General features: G+C 42.1%; 1 protein-coding gene across 4 annotated transcripts in view; it reads left to right on the forward strand.

Moving 5' to 3' along the window:
• Nucleotides 1–978: 978 nt before the first annotated feature.
• Nucleotides 979–19,913, forward strand: part of LOC108234851 (zeta-sarcoglycan-like) — a 41,495-nt gene continuing 22,560 nt past the window's right edge. For 2 of the 4 annotated variants that reach the window (XM_037976360.1, XM_025005544.1), the window contains exons 1-3: nt 9,415–9,528; nt 11,086–11,280; nt 18,580–18,681. In XM_037976360.1, the coding sequence (XP_037832288.1) occupies nt 9,454–9,528; nt 11,086–11,280; nt 18,580–18,681 (372 nt within the window). In that variant the 5' untranslated portion in view covers nt 9,415–9,453. Of the gene's footprint in view, nt 1,332–9,414; nt 9,529–11,085; nt 11,281–18,579; nt 18,682–19,913 lie in introns of those variants that run through there. The other 2 variants (XM_037976361.1, XM_017414394.3) reach the window with 2 other exon arrangements.

The following is a 19,913-nucleotide window of genomic DNA, read 5'->3' on the forward strand; positions in this document are numbered from 1 at the left end:
CTCTGAAGTTAAATTATTTAATGGATTTGTTGTATTTACTGTTTAAATCAGATGCCACGGAGATAAGATGCGACTTTAGTCAAGCGAGACTTGGACAAACCGGAAGCTAGTTCACTTCCTTTTAGAATAAAAGCACAAAAGTTTGAATCAATTGCAATCGCTTTAGTATTTGTATTCTGTCAAATCCAATTAGTTTTTCAGAAATGGAATTAGAAGCAACTATTTAAAAAAAGTGTTTATTCTTTAGCAAACTGGATGCAGTTTTGTTCTTCACATGGCTGAGTTTTTTTTTTCAGGTTTGTCACATTTGTAGTTACACAGATTCATCACAGACAAAATATATCCCACTCCTATTTAGGATTAAAAAAAACAAACTAAAACTAAATATTAAATCTACAAATACAAATATGCACACGTGAGTTAACTCTTGTGATGCAACATGATAACTAACTCACACATTTCTGCTCTGAATTTGGACATAAATACTAAATGAATTTTTTTTTTCGTCGTCCCGAGGAGTGACTCAGTCTAATATTCAACAGAATTGTGTTGTGTTAAATAATTGCAACATTACAAAAACACACTGGATTAAATGTTACAAATGTACTGTAAAATACTAGGTAAAATTCTGCAAAATGACTAATGTGTAGCCATTATTTAGTTCAAACACAGCCATTAAATCTGAGTAACTATCTGCTCCTACGGCCTATCAATAAAAGTAACAATAAAGTCATTTTAATTAAGAAAACAAGGAGCGATCATAGTGAAAATACAAAAATAAATCAGCTACTTAACCTGAAATGAAGAGGGGCTCGTTTGTCACTTGTATTTGTAGAATCCATGCTTTCCCGGGTTTTTAGAAAACTGCACCCACAGGAAGGAAGAATCAGCAACAAAGACGGCATAAAAAAATTAAACAGAAGCAAAAAAACGTGGGGTTTATTTTGAAATTCAGAACCGGAAACACCCTGCGTCGTTACGTCGCAGTTAATGGCGGTCGACTTTTAGAAGCAGCGCGTACCTGCAGCGGCTTCAAACTCGAGCGGTCGCGCGACAAACGCCTCAAAGATATAGTTTTTAAACACGTCCGCTAAAACAGCACAACTCGGCTCAAACATTTGAGCTTTTTAATTTTTTTTTATTTACTGAAATTCAGAGGGTGGGGAGGGACGGGGGGCGAAAACTACCGCTGGGGCGCGAGGCAAAATTAAAATGTCCGTTGTTTTTTTTTCCTTAATTTAGCTCGTGCCAACTTTGTGGAAATATGTAACGGGCCAACATGAGGACGTAAAATGGAGCAGTCGGCTACTCTCGACATAGAAACACTTAAGGTAAGATAAAAAACAAAAACAATTTCAAAGTCAAGCTTTTGGGTAAATTTAATCGAAAGCGGCAGGCTTGTTGTTCGTGTTACGGTTTGTTTCGTGTCCGTTTCGACACTTTTTGTTCGACAAAACAAACTTTTATTCACCAGTCTCCTGCAACAGGTGCACCCACCCTGGATTTAAAGGGCTTTAATAAACCTGATGAAAGGTGAGTGGAAACTGTCAGCACCTCAGACTCTGCTGCACGAATCTCTCCCCCCTTTATTTTGTTTTTTTTTCTCGAGGCACCTGAACACCTCATGGCGTATGCACTCTTCTCCTGAAGAATCAGAGTTAATGTGAGCAGCCTATGAATATTCCTGCTGCATGCTTTCCTCATTATGATTCCGGTGTGGTGAAGGCTGAGGAGCCTCTGGGTTTCAGGATCATCTCAGCTCTGCTGCAGTGCAAAAAAAAAAAAAAAAAAAAAAAGAAAATCAGGAAAAGAAAAAAAAGGGGCGACAGGAAACAGCCGTGGTCCACCTACATCTGATGTGCGTCCGCAGCTGCTTCAACTTCCGGAGTCAGCCTCGTTCAAGATGGCCGCCACAGCTAATTCCCCCCCCCCCCCAATGGCTCAGTGACTTTATGTAGCTAAGAGTCGTCCCAGACACGTAGCCTGAGCGCTAACTCTGTTTTATTTTTAAAAACTTTGGAGTCTTCATCTGTCAGCGAAATATCTCATGACTGACAGGACAAATTCCACCATAACTGTAAGGAAAGTAGCCCGAGGATGTTCGTTTACGACTCGTTCCCAATTCAAGATGGTCACCACAGCCGATGGATGTTAGCCAACACGAGAATGGGCTGAAAATAAGTCAGTTTCTTTGGGGGGATTGAGCTAAAAGTGGTTGTGGTAGTAGCTGAGAGTCATTTCCAGCAAATAGTCGGAGCGTTGCAGTTTGGGTGACATCTTTTCGTAAAAACTACTTCTGTCTGTTTGCAAAATATCTCATGAATTGCTGGACAGATTGTAAGAAAACGGTCAGAAAGTAATCGATGGATGTACAAGATGGCTGCCAGTATGGAGTCATTAATATTTTCAAAATGAGCCGTAGTTTGTTGAAGTTTGGCGATCTCCGGTTTGAGAATCTTGATTTAGTTGACGATAGACCTCGCTCCTCTTCTCAGTCCTTAAGCTCAGAGGTCCCCAAGCCCCGGGCCACGGACCGGTACCGGTCTCTCCACTCCACCCGTCTATGACTCACTCTTGATGCGTGTCAGAACGCTTATCGAGGTCACGTGATCCGTTACCGCTAAAAACAAACCCACAAACAGCAAAACGAGTAAAAATCAAACGTCTCTGGAAGCCCTAGATGGGACCGTCTGGTTACTGAGAAACAGGCTCAGTGCTTCCACTGATTCAGCGTTATGGTGAGTTGTATTCTTTGTGCTCTTTCTATTTGTGGTGTCTCTTATTTTGAAGGGCATGTTTAAACAGAGAGAACATCAGGGGAGGAGAGGCTGTTATTCATGTTGATAACGCAGCTAACAAAGCTGCGAGGACACGTTGGATTTACGTTTATTATGTTGTATTTGTTGTACCTTTAAAGGCCGGTCCGTGAAAATACTGTCTGAAAATGAACCGGTCCGTGGAGCTAAAAAGGTTGGGGACTGCTGATTTAGCTGCAGCTCAAAGAGGAGAGGAAAGAAAGCACCTAAAGGCGCTGTCCACACCGGGACAGCTTTCTAAACAAGTTTATCATTTCGGAAAAAACTGCTGATTTACTATAAATGGAAACCTTTTGGAAACAATGTCCAAGCCCCCAACTTCTAAGCGTCCTCGTCTTCTCCTTCTGTTTCCGTTTCGCACCCGGGCCCTCGTTTCCTGTTTGACAGTGGTTTTTTTGTGGCAGCGTTACAGCGCCACGGGCAGACCTGGCTTTGCTACTGCTGCGTTTTGGGTCACTTCAGGTGAAGACAAACGTGGTGCCACGTTTACAAAGAAAATTTTATAACAAAACTCTCCCTCGAATGTTGCATAAATTACGACATTGTAAGGATGTCAGACAGCTTCAAGGATAAAACAGAAATAATGCAGGAAGTTGCAGCTCTTCTCTGTTTTTCTTCTTGAAAAGCACGAAGCATAAAACCTTGATGTAATAATACACACTGATAAAAATGTTAAGTCATTAATGATATTACTAAATTAGCATTTTTATCACTGGAACAATGTTTCAAAGGTGAACTGTTTCTGTCAAAATCTAACTTTAAAACATTAACTTCTGGTTTATAATAAGTAGACTGTTGTAGATGCTGTCTTCTGAATCTGGTGTGGACTTTTAGTTCAGTTTATTTATTCAACATGATGCTCAGCCCTGCTTTGATATGTGCCAGAAACGGTTGTTTTTGTTTTTTTATTTTTGTTTTTGATAGAAGCACCACAAAAACCAGAACTGTTAATCATATATATGTGTTTTTAGCGGGTGGAAAAACCTTCCAAACCCCCATTTTTTTGTTGTACGCTGCACGCTGTGGTTGATCAGTTGCGACCTTTTGTTGTGCCGCTCTTCTCGTAGCTCGTTCGTCTCTGCCGGTGCGGCGCCACTTCCAGCTGACTCACTCTGAGCTGAAAGAGGAGCATGGCCGTCTATCCGTCCGTCCGTCCGTCCATCAATCACCCGTCACACCTAGGAAGGGCGGCCGCGAAGCCGCTGTGACAAACTCCGCAGAGACGAAGCGGCCGTCAAAAATTGGATTTCGAGGAATGAGTATCGACGGCGGCGGCGCCCACTCCCCTCACACGCTTGTCACACCGACAGGACGTGAAATGGAAACGTCGGCGCTCAGAGTTCTGCGCGCCCGCGCCGCCTAATTGGCTCTCCCAGTTCTAAGCTGTGCAATCAAGTCTGTTTGATTAGACGTTCTGTCAAAATAAAAAGCCCAGAGGACCCGAATTAATGGCTGCTTTCGTGCCTCGCGTCAGACTCATGTCCGTCTGTCCATCTGTTTTCGCCGCTCGCACACGAGATGGATGAGGTGGGAGATTCGCCGTCATTAGCGCACCTCAAAATGTTTTCTCACCTCCCGCTGAGGCGGCCTAGTGGGACTCCAGCAGCTGTTGTGTTGTTTTGGGTTTTTTTTTTTTCAAAAAAAAGAAAAGCACCCTTCGATTTGATGATTAACATCATCAAACATTAACGCAGTCTAATTTTCCTTGAACGTGTGGCTCCTCGGCTGAGTTTCGCCGCCGCTCGATCAAAGCCGCGCATGGGATCTGGTCCTCTCTGATAATTGGTGAAGATGAGGCTCGTTGGCAGCGTGAAGGGACTGCTGGGTAATTGCCGGCGCCTTTTCGAAGGATCCAGCTGCAAAGGTCTGCAGTCAGTCAGAGCTCTCCAAGACCCGCTCTCTGCCACTCGGGTGGATGGGGGGCAGGAATCAGACATCCCAACACAAACACAAATGGGATTGATGAGGAGAAATCTGAAAAGATAATTGTGACCCGTGCTGGCAAAATGAGCCACAATCAGGAATTTTTCAATACCGACTTATTATTTTCAAATGATTCACAGTTTGTTGAAATCACCAGACTGGCACGGTGGAGCAGTGGTTAGAGCTCCCGGCCTTTCTGGGTGGAGTTTGCACGTTCTCCCCCGGTACTCCGGTTTCCTCACGCAGACCAAAAAACGTGCACGTTTGGTTAATTTTGTAACTCTGAATGTTTGTCTGTTAGCAAAATATCCCATTAACGATTGGAGGAATTTAAATGAAACTCTCGGAAAGTAATCATTGCATCTACAGCTAATAGAGTTTTGGAGTCAGTCGGATTTAAGACGGTCGCCGCAGTTAATTGATGTGATTCAACTCAAACACAGTTCAGTCAGTTTAACAGATATGGAATTAAACTTTGATGTGGTAGTAGCTGAGAGTCATTCCCAACGCATACTGACCGTCTTGCAAGATCTCACGAGGGCTGGGGGTTTGACCAAAACTGCTACAACTTCATTCCTTCTTCATCATAAGAGGATTGTAGTCCAAAACTTGAGCGGAAATGTTTCTGCTTGGTGTGTCGGATCTTCAGTCAAAGGAGCATTGCGTGTCAACATTTTAACCGAAGACCTGACGCGACCCGCTAGCACTCGGGAGTACCTGTCGGGGTCTTTAGTTGGGTCGACTCCAACAAATACTCAAATGTTTTGGATATTCTTTTATGACTTTCTGAGAGTTTTAGTAAAGCAGTAAATAACACAATAACCCACCTTTCATGGCTGCGGTCAATAATAAGATTCGACGGAATAAAGTGCGACCTGTTCACCCTTTTTTGCTTTGTAATTAGTTTGTTTTTTTTAGTTTTTCTGTATGTTTTTCAGACCAGCTGGAGTTAAACGTCTCAGTCAGTCCAGTTTGTTTGTGAGCAGCGTGTCGAAACGCCAGACTCGCAGCACTCCAGCCAGTGTGCACATTTAATTGCAGCCTAAAAAACAGAGGAAATGCATAAATTTAAAGTATATGTAGGGAAATCACAGGCTCTGCTGCTCTTGTTGGGTTACCATAGAAGGTAGAAGTGTTGAAGTTTCCCATGGCAACAGTGGACTGAAAGGAGACCGAGTCTCCCCTGCAGGGCAATGGGCTAAAGTGTGTTTTTGATTTTCTTTGCTCATTTATGAACCCATTCTGAACGTCTCTTTAGATTACTGTAGGTGTAAGAGAACTTTTGTCTTCACCGTACATTACGTGCGAGATATTTTTTTTCCAACATTGCAGAGAGTCGAGGCTGTGAAAGTAACTTTTTGTGACACGGCGCTGATCTCGCAACGCTCTCGTCCCTCGGCTGTGGCGCCGGCTAAATTGGAAGCGCTGACATTTCTAGGCCAGTGATGTGAATCATTTGTACACGCTGCCAAGTCGCAACGTCTGTTTTGCGAGACATCTGCCACCACTTCCGAATGTGACCGCGAGTGCTCATCCGTGGAAGCAGCCACTTAAGGAGCGGATGAAGTTGAGGGGAGGTAAAGCTCCCGTTAGATGGCTGGCGCGCCGTGCGCTCTCCTGTGATGCTATCCCTCCTGTTTGGACGGACTGGGACTGCATTACACGGCTTGTTGCACGCCGACCGTTAGAGACTCGTGGACTTTGCTGCAGTGTGAATAATCATCTAATGCGAATGCAGCGCGGCGTAAAAACACACTTAAACATCTGCTGAAACAAACTAAACTGCAGGATGATTTTGATGCTATTAATTGTACAGTGCACCAAACGACGGCCCTGACAGTCGCATAAATTCTTCAAATTCAGCCATTTTAACTACACCGAACACTCGAAAATCACTCCTACTGTTGACGAGAGCTGCCTTAAATGACAAAGCAGAACGAGTTGAGATTAAAAACAAGAAGTTATTTATTTTGCGCCGACTAAAACATCAGTTTCCATATCTGAACTAAGATTTATTTAGTGTTTCCAAACCCCGAACAAAGTGTCAGCCTCGCGTTTTCTTTACGTTTCTTACTCGGTGCTGGCTCTAGACACTCACACACATTATTTAGTTTCAAACACAAAGAAAGGAAGACTTTATTTTTTATTTCACAGCATCAGTTTGGCCAATTACAGCCTCCAGCTGAGAAAGCGCTGCTTTACAAACGCGAGCATTTGGGTCTGAGTTGTTGTTGGTCTGTTTGTTAAAAATCTAAAAAGATAAATCATAAATGTTATATAGATTTATAAGGTTGGTATTTTGGCCACTGTCATTATTTCTGTCCTGAAAAATGAAGGGATGCAACATTTTCCAACTAATTAGTAATTAGTTAATTGCTTTTTTTTTAAACACTTCATAGTGAAAAACATGTTCTCTTCCATTCAAAGATGACAATTTGTCCTCATTATTGCATTGATTCTTCTATAAAATAATCCTAATTTGTCTCAAAAGGGTGTTTTTTTCCCCCCACATTTAATAAATGTCTAAAAGTGCAGCTGTTTTTTTTTTATATATAAAATCAGGAACAGTCTGAAGTTTTTTTTTTTTTCTCCCCTTTTATCTGGTTCCCACATTTATCCATCGCACCACGCGCCGCTGCCTGCACCATTTTTTTTCTTCCAAAATCAGCCTCTGTGTGTCTCTGGTTTGATAATGACTAAAATTTATCAACTGCTTGCCCACGCAAGAAGTATTGATCTGCTGCTGCAACAACACGACGACGTTCACGGGCCGCCCGGTTCTGCGTCGCGACTCTTAAAAAAACACACGATCTGCGACGTCACTTTGAGCCTCATCCGGACTAAAGAAAAGGAAGGACTAGGCATTCCTTCAAGGAATGCATGTCACCCGCTGCCTTCCATGCCAGAGTTTTATATAAAGGCGTGGTGGCCATCTTGAATTGGGGTGACTCCAAACAATAATCAGTTGTAGACATACATCCAAGGTTGTTTTTTTTGTTTGTTTTTTTGTGAAAGTTTCATTAAAATCTCAGATATTTTGCTAACAGATAGACAGGATTGACTCCAACGTTGGTTTTAAGCAAAGACCTTGCACAATTAGAGAATTTACTGAAATGGAGCAGTTTTTGTCAGTTAGCTGTGGCAGCCTTTTTGAATTGGGTTAGCTCCAGAAGTGACTTACAATCTTCATTTACTGTCCCACTCTTCATGACACCCTTTAATGGAGTCGACCTTATATAGTTCTATAGTTAATGGGCAAATTTGAATCAAAAGTTATCTGTCCTCTGTTAATTCTTAAAATATGTCTTGGGAATCAGTCTCAGTTACTACCACACCAATATTTTGCTCTATATCTGTATAATTGACTGACTTACAGCCATTTTTGTGGCATTTCTTTAAGCCTGGATTGGAAAAAAAAAGGCTGTCGCAGCCATTTTGAATTGAGTTGACTCCAAAGGTTAATTAAACCTACATCCAAAGAATATTCTGCAAGTTTCATTTAAGATTTATCCAGTCTTTCGTGTAATATTTCGCTAACAGGCAAACATGCCGTTTGTTGTTCGGCGGCGGGCAACAACTACAGGATGCAGACGAATATCCAGGCTCTGTTTTAAATTTAAACAATTAGAAAAGTCTTTGAGAGTCTTTCTCTTCTTCTACCTCAGTTAATGAGCGCCTGTCAGGAACACCTACAATCTAACGATGCCTGCCATCAGCGCCTGATGCTAATGACATGCTGAGTGCGAATAAAGCATGTGGGTTATGACTTTCGAATTATGCATGAGCCTGTCATCCAGGATACCCTTGGGGAGGGGGGAGAGAACTGTGCACAGGTGTGTCAATTATGGATGTTTGTGTCAGCAATCAAAAGGTTTTACACAAGTGTGATAAATTAATAGCAGCTCCCGTGGAGCTGCCAGGAGTTTGGGGGAGGAAAAGCTCTTGGTTTGATAGAATATTCCGCCGCTTTTGTCTCGATGTGTGTGCGAGTGTAACGCGGCCAGCCCCGCTAATAAATTCATCCCAACAGACAGCTCGTGCCGAGGAGTTTAGAGCTCAGCCAACCTTTGCGCCGTGTGATTGGGATTTTCTCACTGTCAGCCCTCGGTCACGATCCACTGGAGAACAGCGAGCGCTCGTCCTCGCCCGGACAGCCCCCCCCCCGCTTGATGGACGCCGGCTCCTGCAGCGTCTCCGTGGCCGATCGGCTAGAACAGCTGACCGGGCTTTTAAATCAGCTCTTTGTTCCAGTGTTATCACCTGGAAGAAACAAAAAAAAGAAAAAAAGAACTGATGTTTTTGCTCGTATCTGTGTGAGCGTGTTCGTTTGTTAGCAAAACATCTCATCAACCACTGGACAGATTTTAATTGAAATGTCAAAGGAAGGATGATTACAACTAATTAACCTTTGGAGTCACTTTAATTCAAAATGGCTGTATCGGACGTCAACTTTAGCAAACACAAAAATGTCAGTTTTACAGATATTGAAACAAAATGTAGTGTGGTAGAAGCTGAGAGTGATTCTGAACACATACAGGGGTTAGAAACTGAAACACCTGTGATTTTAGTGTGGGAGGGTTCATGGCTAAATTGGACCAGCCTGGTGGCCAATCTTCATTAATTCCACACTGCACCAGTAAGAGCAGAGTGTGAAGGTTCAACTAGCAGGGTAGGAGCACAGTTTGGCTCAAAATATTGCTATGCACACAACATTATGGGTGACATACCAGAGTTCAAAAGAGGACAAATTGTTGGTGCACGTCTTGCTGGCGCATCTGTGACCAAGACAGTAAGTCTTTGTGATGTATCAAGAGCCACAGTATCCAGGGTAATGTCAGCATACCACCAAGAAGGACGAACCACATCCAACAGGATTAACTGTGGATGCAAGAAGAAGCTGTCTGAAAGGGGTGTTCCAGGTGTTTCAGTTTCATTGTCTAACCCCTGTACCTCGAGCTCGATACGTTGCACATTTTTTCTTAAAACGTTTGTTTTTGGTAAGCTGGCCGCTGCAGCTAATCGACCTCAGCCATCATAAAAACGGCTGTAATGTCGTCAGATTTACCAATACTGAGCTAAAATTTGATATGCTAGTAGCTGAGAGTCATCCTCTACGCATACACTGAGCACCAACAAATCTCAGTGTCTCTTGGGTTAATGATTAATGTTGTTTTAACTTCTGTAAGTCAAACTCTTCTCATCAAGCAATGAGCTTAGATTAAAATATGTAAAGCGGTGACGTGCATTCTTTTCAAGGAATGCTCAGCCTTTAATTTTGATTGTTTTGATTCACATAAAGTTGATTAAAATTAGTTTTTGTTTACTCTTTTTTTTTTTTGATCTGGACATATTCTCTGTGCCACTCATTTTTGACAAATTAAAAAAGCAGCTTCGAAATGTTTTTCCTGTGAAACATTGATAAGCGGCAGCGTTATTAAGATTTCAGCCTGGACAGAGCGGCAAACAAGGCAGCTGGGGGAGGCTGTCTTTGATAGAAACTTTTTTTCTTCCCTATCTTAGCATTTGGATGTCAAAATGTCAACAAGTAATTAGCACTGAAAACAAAGCGGTGACAGGTTATTAAATCCATACAAATTGCCTCTCTTTGTAAACAGCATAAATACAATCAGAAAGGTCAAAGACCTTGTTTACCACACTGTAGCTTTTATTAATCACTTTAATTAGCTCCTTAGTGTCCAATTTTGGCGGAAGATTAATAATCATTGACTTGTAAAAGCTTTTTTACTTCTAAGTCAATTAGTCTCACAGCCGACTTGTAATCAGTTAATCTTGACAGATGGTTCCCGTTTCTTGCAGTAGAGGGGAGTACATATTTTCCATAAAATGTGCACCTTTTGTTGAGTTTTGAGTAAGATCCTAGTTCAGATCTTTTGAAGTGGAGTTCTATAGAAAGAAATTATGAACAAATAGTAACTTTCTTGTTGAGATATATCTTTTGAATGACCTCAGTTTGAAGAAATGGTTTATTTCTAACCAGACTGACGAGCTCACGGCTAGTCCGAGCGAGTTTAGGAGTTTAGGAGGTCTGTAGACCTCAGTGAAGACATTGAAACATCCGTTTTCTGATGTATCAACAGTTAAATTCCTCCTCCGTTTAATTACCATGGATGGATGTTTCAGGCTGTAGCAGCGCACCGTCTAACAACCGTGTCAAACTTTTTTTTTTCATATAGTGGCACCACTTTAAAAATAACACAGCGCGGAGTCATTTTGGCGACGCTCGCAAAGTAATAACCCCTATCCAACGTGCGATTACCTCTGTGAAGAGTTGACTGTATCCTTGACTGCCAGCGAGCATAAAGGTTGCTCTGTGTTTCTTTCCCAGATCACCCAGGAGCAGTTCCTTCTCGCCTCCCAGGCCCTGCACCTGCAGCGACCAGGCTGCGATGCCGCGTATCCCGTGGGACTGTGCGGCTGGAGGAAACGGTGCATCTACTTCTTCCTGCTGCTGCTGCTCGTCACCATGATCGTCAACCTGGCGCTCACCGTCTGGATCATAAAGGTCATGAATTTTTCAGTGGTGAGTTCGGCAACTATCACCGGCGTGAACCGAAGTTCGTTTGGCCGGGTAGAGAAAAGCAGCTGAAACTGCCTATTTGCGAAGCAGAAAAATCGATGCGAGTTTGAATTTTGATCGTCGAGTAGCGGTGAAAAGGTTGAGCTGACACGTGGGCGGTGGCTCGTAAGCAGCCACCAGCTGTTTGTTGGCCCGTGATGAAAGGTTCGTCGTCTTGTTTCCTACAAATTTACCATTTTTGCTAAACGCTTACCAAAACAAAGAAAGATTTTTATTCCTGTTTTGCTATGATGTGATCACGGACCACAAACAATCATCACATTTTTCAGTCTTGAAACATCACATCACAGGTCCTCCTGGTCAAACAGAAAATCATATGACTATCTAAGCAACTGATGCATGCCTACTTAAAATAAGACAAAACTTTATACAATATGATCCTCTTTGGGGTTTCTTGACTTTGCAAGTAATGACCGTATCAGTGTTTAGTTTTAAGGCCAAAAAGAGGAAGAAGCTGAAAATTACCAACATTTACTTTACATTGTTTTAATCAAGCCTTTTTTTTTTCCTTTCCTTATTTTAACCTTAATACAAAGACTGAACCGGCAGCTAATTTCAAATTTATCCCAGACATCTATCATGTTGCGGGCTTTGACCGATCTTAAAGACTTTGCAGCTGGACCTGCTGACACAGATTGTGGTAATCTCAGCCAAAATCAAAACCAGCGAGTGCTGTGAGCTCCAGTGACATTTTCAGGGGACGATGCACGCAATTTACTTTTTTTTTTTTTTTTTGTCAACAATCTCCCAAAGGCAACAAACCCTTTCTGTGGCGAAGGCGTCTCCTGACTCCCCTGCTCCTTCCATCAATCTGTGCCACGAGTTAAAGACCTTATCGGTGCTGCTGGTGTGGAATCAGAAAATGCACTTCACTCCTCCAAACCTCTCAGGATATAGCAAGCTTCTAAATGTATTGAAAATAAAACAATTCTCCGTTGTTATTTTTGTAGAGTTTGAGCAGCTAGGATTAGTCCTGGCTTTGGTGTTCTTATCAGGTTGTAACAACTTTCAGCAAAAACATTCTTCAAACCCATTGGTAATCATTTGATTTCCTATTGAATGTTCCTATGAATTGCATGTATTATATATGGATTTGTTAGATGTAAATGATAATTTAGCTATTAACATTATCTGCACCATTAAATGTGCTTAAAACTGGCAGAAGTAAAATCAGTATGGTGGGTTATATCAGGGGTAGGCAACCCTGGTCCTTGAGGGCCACTATCCTGCATGTTTTACTTGTTCCGCTGCTCCGACACACCTGATTTGAATCAATGGGTGATTAACAGGCTTCTGCAGAACATGAAGCGGTGATTTAACCACTGAATCAGGTGTGTTGGAGCAGGGAAACAAGTAAAACCCACAGGGTAAGTTATTTAAATTCTGCACATGACAACAGGCAGGCGTTATCCAGATCTGCTTCCCGCGCTGCAGTGGATTAAAAACAAGGAGCAAAAAGTGATGAAGTGATCTCGTCATTTAGCATTTTACTTAAAATACCAGAAAGGAAGAGGGCAGGCGGAGGGCATCTCAATGGAGGAACACAACTCAACACAACATCGGTCCGTAAACAGCATCAATCAGCCGAACAAAGGGCTCAGATTCTAGTCCAAGTTTCCTCTAACATGTACTCTATGGGGAACGTGGCAGACAGACGCGTCTAACTTCCTAGAGTTTATTTAGCGGTTTATAAGGACTTACTGTAGGTTTGTTTTTTTCCTGCTGGCTCATCACTGTGAGCCTTGTTATGCCGCCGCTGCTGCTCAATCGAAGAAAAAAAAAAAAAAAAGAGTGCACAAAGCACCCTTGATGATCAGCTAGCTTGAAGTACTCCCATACTTTAAACTCCTTCTGCCTTTGAAAACTTTGAGAACCCGTCTCGACGTTTTTCCCCACCATCATGGTGTAGAACTGAGGCTGTAGCTGGTGCCTGTCTCCAGCGGTCATTGTGGAAAAGGCAGGGTATGCCATGGACAGGCTGCAAGTGAAAAAAACTTGTCGACTAAAAATATAGATAATAAATTATCAGAATCTACGTTATCGGTTGTTCCAGCTGTCTGTGGCAGCCCTAGCGTGTATCGTTAGATTAGCCCTAAATTCAGATTTAATCGCTGTCAGTTTTCTGTTAATTATTCCATCAGAAATATATGATGATCCTGCAGTGTGGGCCCCATCTAATATTCTTTAGCTAGTTGCTGTTGCATGCGCTTGCAGACAATCAGTTTTATGTAAATTACTGTATAATGTGAAGTTGACAGTGGTGTACTGGAAAGGTTTATAAAAGAGCCGTTGAAACGATTGAGATTGGAGTTGTTTTTAATCCACTTTGGTCTCTGGCCCACTCCGTCTGGTCAGAATAAACTCTATTTCTCTAAAGTGAGGTCGTTCAAAGAGCCATCGACAGCAGTCAAAGTGTTATTTCACATTTCCACAGAGCACCGCTTCAGAAGATCCTTGTCTTTAAGGACGGCGGGGTGATTTGAAAATGCGGTAAAGTTTCCTTTTTAAGCATAATATAAAAATTGCTGGTTGATATTTTTCAGCCTCCTGAACATTGCGTTTCCGACTTTCACTCTCGTCTCCCACTGGACCTCCTGCATCCCATTCTCCACCTCCCCATAAGCACACTAGTGACTGCAGTATCTGTCTGCTGACATACAAAGACCTCCGCTCTGCCCACACCCTCCTCCTGCGCGCCTTTTTGATTTTGTTCTCCTGTCTGTCCCCGTTCCCCAGCTCTCATGTATGATGGAGCTCTCCCCGCTGTTGCTCTGCCTCTGCATTCCACTGGCGCCATCCATTTGTGCTGCCTGCTCAATGTACTCTTTCAGCGCATCCCTCAGGGTCGATCTAACCATCCGCACTTCCACACAAAAGGTGTCCTCAGACTACACTTTGCTCATTGTGCCGGGGTTAGACCCAATCTTGTCCAATTTTAGCTGAATTATATGCAACTAAAATTTTCTGAACTGACGTGACAGAGAACCAGGCCATTAAATAACAGAGTCACAGTATTTGTCGCTTCTATACGTTTTATGTTGGGAACCAATTTGTATCTAACTGGGCTGTGGGAGGGAATAAAAAGGCCTGATTTTGCACAATAAGCCGACCAGCCAGGTTGTTGAAATACTGCAATACTTTTTTTTTACTGGTTGGACTTGTTCAGTATGTAGCAGCACAAAGGCCAGCTGGGGGTGGTGACTAAAAATAAGCTTTCTGGTTTGTTCACTAATCCTAAAATCCAAGTAAAGCAGAAAAACAGGCCCTGTGTTCCTTTAAGGACGACACATCGCCTGCCACCTTTCACCCCAGAGTTTTAGACTAAGATCATCTTGTGTTGAGAAGTAACAGAGTTGTAGCCGTTTTGCTCAAACCTTTGAAATATGCGCAGTCTCAGGTGATATTGCGAGATGGTCCCGCTCAGGGAATGTGTTGCAAATGACTTTAAAATTGAGTTATAGCAATGTTTCTGGTTTTTAAGATAGTTCAGTTGTGTTTGTACATCCAATGATTACTTTCTTCGTAATATTTAGTAACAGACAGACACTAGCCTCTCGGCAGAGAGTAATAACAATGTGAGGGCCACTCCAGTATGCTCAGGCTCGTTGTCCTTCATGGAAGACCCATTTGTGCCCGAGCTTTGACTTCCTGGCTGATGTCTTGAGATGTTGCTTCAGTAGTTCCTGCCCCGTGATACCATGTATTTCGTGAATTGCACCAATCCCTTCTGCAGCAAAACACCCCCACAACTTGATGCTACCTCAGTTGGAACGATGTTCTCAGTCCCGCAAACTTCCCCCTTTTTTCCTCCAGATGTAGAGATGGTCATTATGGCCTAACAGTTCAATTTTTAATTTAATCAGACCACAGGATGTCTCCAAAAATTAAGGTCTGTTTTCAACTTTGTGCATTTTGCAAACTGTAATTGGTCTTTTTTTTTAATTTTTTTTTTTTATGTTGCTCTCAGAGTAACTGCTTCTTTCTCGCTTCGTGACCTTTCAGCCCATGTTGGTACAGGATTCGTTTTACTGTGGGATAATAACACTCTCTTACCAGCTTCAGTCAGCATCTTCACAGGGCCTTTCGCTTTTGCTTCGAGGTTGATTCGCACAATTTGCACCAAAACACGTTCATCTCCAACCCAGAACCCGTCTCCTCCCTGAGCCGTACGATGGCAGCACATTCCCGCGGTGTTTATGCTTGTGTATAATTGTTTGAACAGATGAACCTTCAGGCACTTGAAAATTGTACCCAAGGATGAACCAGAGATTCTCAGGTGGAGCGTTTTATTCCTGATGTCTTGGCTGATTTCTTTTGATTTTTCCCATGTTGTCGCACAAAGAAGCTGCGTGTTTGAATTGTGCCTCCAATTAACTCAGACAAAAACTTCCAAAGCTTTGACAACATCATCTGGGCTTTCCTACATTGTTTAAAAAGCATAAAACTCTAATTCTAGGTAAACTTATGAGTTTAAAGAAAGTAACAAAATATGATCTCTCTTATTTTGGGGGAATTTATCAAATAGAAATAATTTTTGTTATCCTAACTGACCTAAACCAAGAAAGGTTTAATCTGATTTAATGTGAGTGAGGAGAAAAAAAACAGGCTTTATGTCGTGCATGTAAATATCTGGTTTTAACTGTATCTCATGAACTACTGCGTGAATTTTAATTCAACTTTTATTGGATGCAAAAAAATTTGGACGAACATCCGCTACTGAAACTTCTGGAGCCAACCTAATTAAAGATGGCCCCCACAGCTAATCAGTTTTAGCTAAAAGGCTATAACTCGGTCAGTTCTCAGATTTGACATGGTAATAGCCGAGAGTCATTCCTAACACATACTTGGAATGCTTACAGATATTGCAAGATCTTGTAATGTTGCTCGAGATTGTGTGTAAATGCATTTTGAAGATTTTACTTGTGGAAAATGGCAGGAAAACCCTGATTTGCAAGTACTATGATCAAAGCAGTTCACACGGAATATAGGTTTTCTAAATTTGCCGCAATCCAGCAATTTTCTTGTAGGTTGTATAGAGCGTAGCGAGGTTATCAAATGTGAGGGGATCGAAAATGTTCTGAAGTATTTTCTTAAATTCCATCTACTGTATCAGGTGATTTTTATGCAAAGATCTGAATTTGCTTCCATTTGATTATGAACAAAGTCTTTTTTAGCTGACTTTTCACAACACAAAACTTAAAAGTTGTTGTTTTTTTTTAAAAATGCGGTTTGGCTCTTTCCAGGACCGCTGTAAGACTTCATTTATAGTCAGGAACACTGCAAGAGATAAATCTTGGAAGTGCCTCACTTGAGTGGAATGTGGTTGATTTTTAAATGTCATCAATTATATCTGCACTCATTCTATCAATTTTCCGCCATTTAAAAGGTTCGTTGAGTTCACAGGGTGGTCAAAGCCTTCAATCATGAACATAAAAATAAAATGGCAGATTCACAACTGAGTTCATCACACACACCTTCATGAATATTAGTGGAGTAGTGCCTTTCATGACAACTAGAGTTTAACCTTGGTAATCCAATTAAAGACGAATGAATATCACTGGCAGTGTGCAACAATTAATAAGCTCTGTAAAAGTAGAATTTTGCGTTATACCTAACGATGCGTGAACTAGGGATATAATGATATGATTTGAAATGTGCCTCGATATAGGTGTCATGGTTCAGTACGGTTTGGTATAAAATAGAAAGAGAAACAAATGCCATATTCTAATGTTGTTCCCCCCGTCCAATTTATTTTAAACAGACAATAGGAAAAACTAAGGTAAGGTACTGGGTTGTGTATGACAAGGGATGATTTGTCAATTCGTAACTTCTCTGTAAAGTGTAAAAAGGAACATATGACGATGTCCCACAGGCCACGTATCAAACTAAAGGTTTAAATTCAAAGAAATGCAAAGTAGCTCTCGTTTGTTAGGAATATAGTCTGAAAACAGCATTGCTCCCACTGCTTCTAAACCCACTTGTGTACGTGATGTGCTGTGCTGGGTTCAACTGAATGCCAAGTACACAAGATGGCACCTCAAAGCATCCGATCAGAAGTACTCGCACACACACCTGTGTCGTGTCCACCAATGCGGTTTCATTGTTCTCTAATAATGCGGGCTAAACATGGCGGTGGTTGTTGCACAGGAGCTTTGGCTCGGAATCTCTGAACTCCGAGGGTATTTTGAACACACACTGCTGATTTACTGCTCCTCCTCCTCGTTGGGAAGGGTAAAGCCGTAGCAATTCTCTGACGTCTGACAGACACACTCAGCATTCAAGCAGGGGTCACACCCTGGGTAAAACACTGATCCAATCACTGCCTCCGATGTGTGCCCCACCGGTGTATGAATGGAGTTTAAAGCACTCCATAGAATGATTCAGATCAGCTTTGTAGAGATGTGGTAGAGGGTTTTATGGATGTGTGTGGATGGGTAAATGAGGGCACAGATTGTGTTGTAAAGTGCTTTGAGTGGTCCGGTTGGCTAGAAAGGCGCAAAATAAGTACAGTCCATTTACCATTTAGAAAGCTTCCTCTTCTCTTTGTTTGTTGTAGCAGTTAGGAAAAAAGTTAAGTTTTCGATACGAGCAGTGATTACCTGTGACTTGTGGTGTAGTTTTTGTTCTTTTGTCCAGTTCTGTATACCCATCCAAGAAACTTACACCACGATAGTTCGGTACAAATACACTTACCCCTCTGTGTGAACACAGCAGTCCTCATGATATGCATCACTGTTTTTTTGTGCTTCTGCTTAGAGGATTTAGCTGTTGGCTAATGCTGCTAATTACTTACTGAAAAAATTGCTGTTACGACTATTATTACTGCCAGCAACATTAAAAATAATCCTCACGATGATGTTCTCAGGAGTCCCAAGCCAACTCGTGCACATCCGAATGACTGCAAATCTGGTTAATTCTTTTGTCATTTCCACAAATTATCTTGTCACATCCACAGCTGCCTCGTCCTCCTCCTCCTCCTCCTCCTCCTCACCTCCCTCCCGCTGCAGGCAGGCTGTCAGTGGCAGACCTAATGTGTAAAGCCTTGTCACCTCGATGTCATGTCCTACTTCTTCCCTGTCACTCTGTGCTGCTGCTGCCTGTCCACGAGCCTGTCGGAGAGCAGCAACTCTTTGTCCGTCAAAAAGCAATCCAGCACCAGCAGGATTCAGCTTTTCTTTTTTTTTTTTTTTACATCTGTAATCTTTGGCAACAAAGCACAAACACTGATTCTGATTGTTTCAGGACGGGATGGGAAAACTCCAGCTGGACCAGGACGGACTTCACCTGCAGGGAGTCGGCGAGTTCCAGATGCCTTTGTATGTGAATGAGATCCAGTCCAGAAGAGTAAGTAGCTTGAGAGTTTTTTTTCGCTAATCAATACTCTGACACTGACAAACTTCGAATAAGCACCACTGACTGAAACAAATGGGAAAAGGTGTTTGGGAGAAAGACTTTTCCAAAGCTGCAGACAAAGACTGATCTTTAAATTTTTGATCGATTCATCAAACAACAAAGGCCAACTTCCCTCCGAGCTCAAAACCTGACGGTACTTTGAAGTTTTGTTATGTTTGTGCCTAGATTAGAGAGATTCTTCTTCTTTTTCTTCTTCCTCCCCTCTTAATTAACTTCCCACAGTGCACTATCAGGACCGCCCATTGTTAGAGGATTGATAACAGGCTGCCTTTCCGCTGTTCTCAGGCCACATGCAACCTTTAGGAGATTACAGACAATTAGGACAATGCTGGATTTCCAGCCAAGCCTGTGGAATAAATGCCTCAAATCTTCTGAAATGTGGTTTTGTAGAAAAACGACAAACAATTAATATGTTATCTGTTGTATACAACTCTTCGAAATAACAAAAAAACGTTAATTTGGAAAGACTTTATGTATGATCAGCCTGATGAGCTAACGGCTAGCGGTGCCAAAACCAAAGTGGATGGCTGCCATCTTAACACAACTCAAAGCGGTTCCTGTAATCACTGTTTTATAAACTTTTGTACATTGTCAGTGTCACATACCACAGTTATCCTGACAGAAATATGATCATATTCCTGCTGGAAGTCTCCAAAACTGCATCAGCTTGTTTGGAAAAAATGGATACAGAATAACTGTGCGATGTGACATTGACGGGGTTGTAAAATTTATAAAATAACGTTTGCATGAACTGCTGTAAAATTTAAAGCTTTCCTACGACAGGGATCTCCTTTGGTCTCAGCCCTGCTCAGACTGCTGGCTCATCAGTCTGATCCAAAATGAAGTTTTTCTCCTAATTGCTTGTCAATTTCTTCAACCCGAGGGCGTTCAGTAAGCTATCTACAACAGGTAATAATAGTTGTAACGTTTCCACAGGACCCAATTTGAAACGGTCTGAAGCACATGTGTCAAACTCCATTCCTCGGGGGCCGCTGTCCTGCATGTTTTAGACGTGTTCTTGATTTAAAACACCTGGTTTAAATGGACGACTTGTCGCCGTGCTCCTGGAGAACTTGATGATTTGGTGAGAAGCTAATGAAACAATTTGAATCAGGTGTGTTGGAGCAGAAAAACCTAAAACCTCCAGGACAGCGGCCCTCGAG

This window comes from Kryptolebias marmoratus, linkage group LG7, assembly GCF_001649575.2.
Source record: "Kryptolebias marmoratus isolate JLee-2015 linkage group LG7, ASM164957v2, whole genome shotgun sequence".
NCBI lineage: Eukaryota > Metazoa > Chordata > Actinopteri > Cyprinodontiformes > Rivulidae > Kryptolebias > Kryptolebias marmoratus.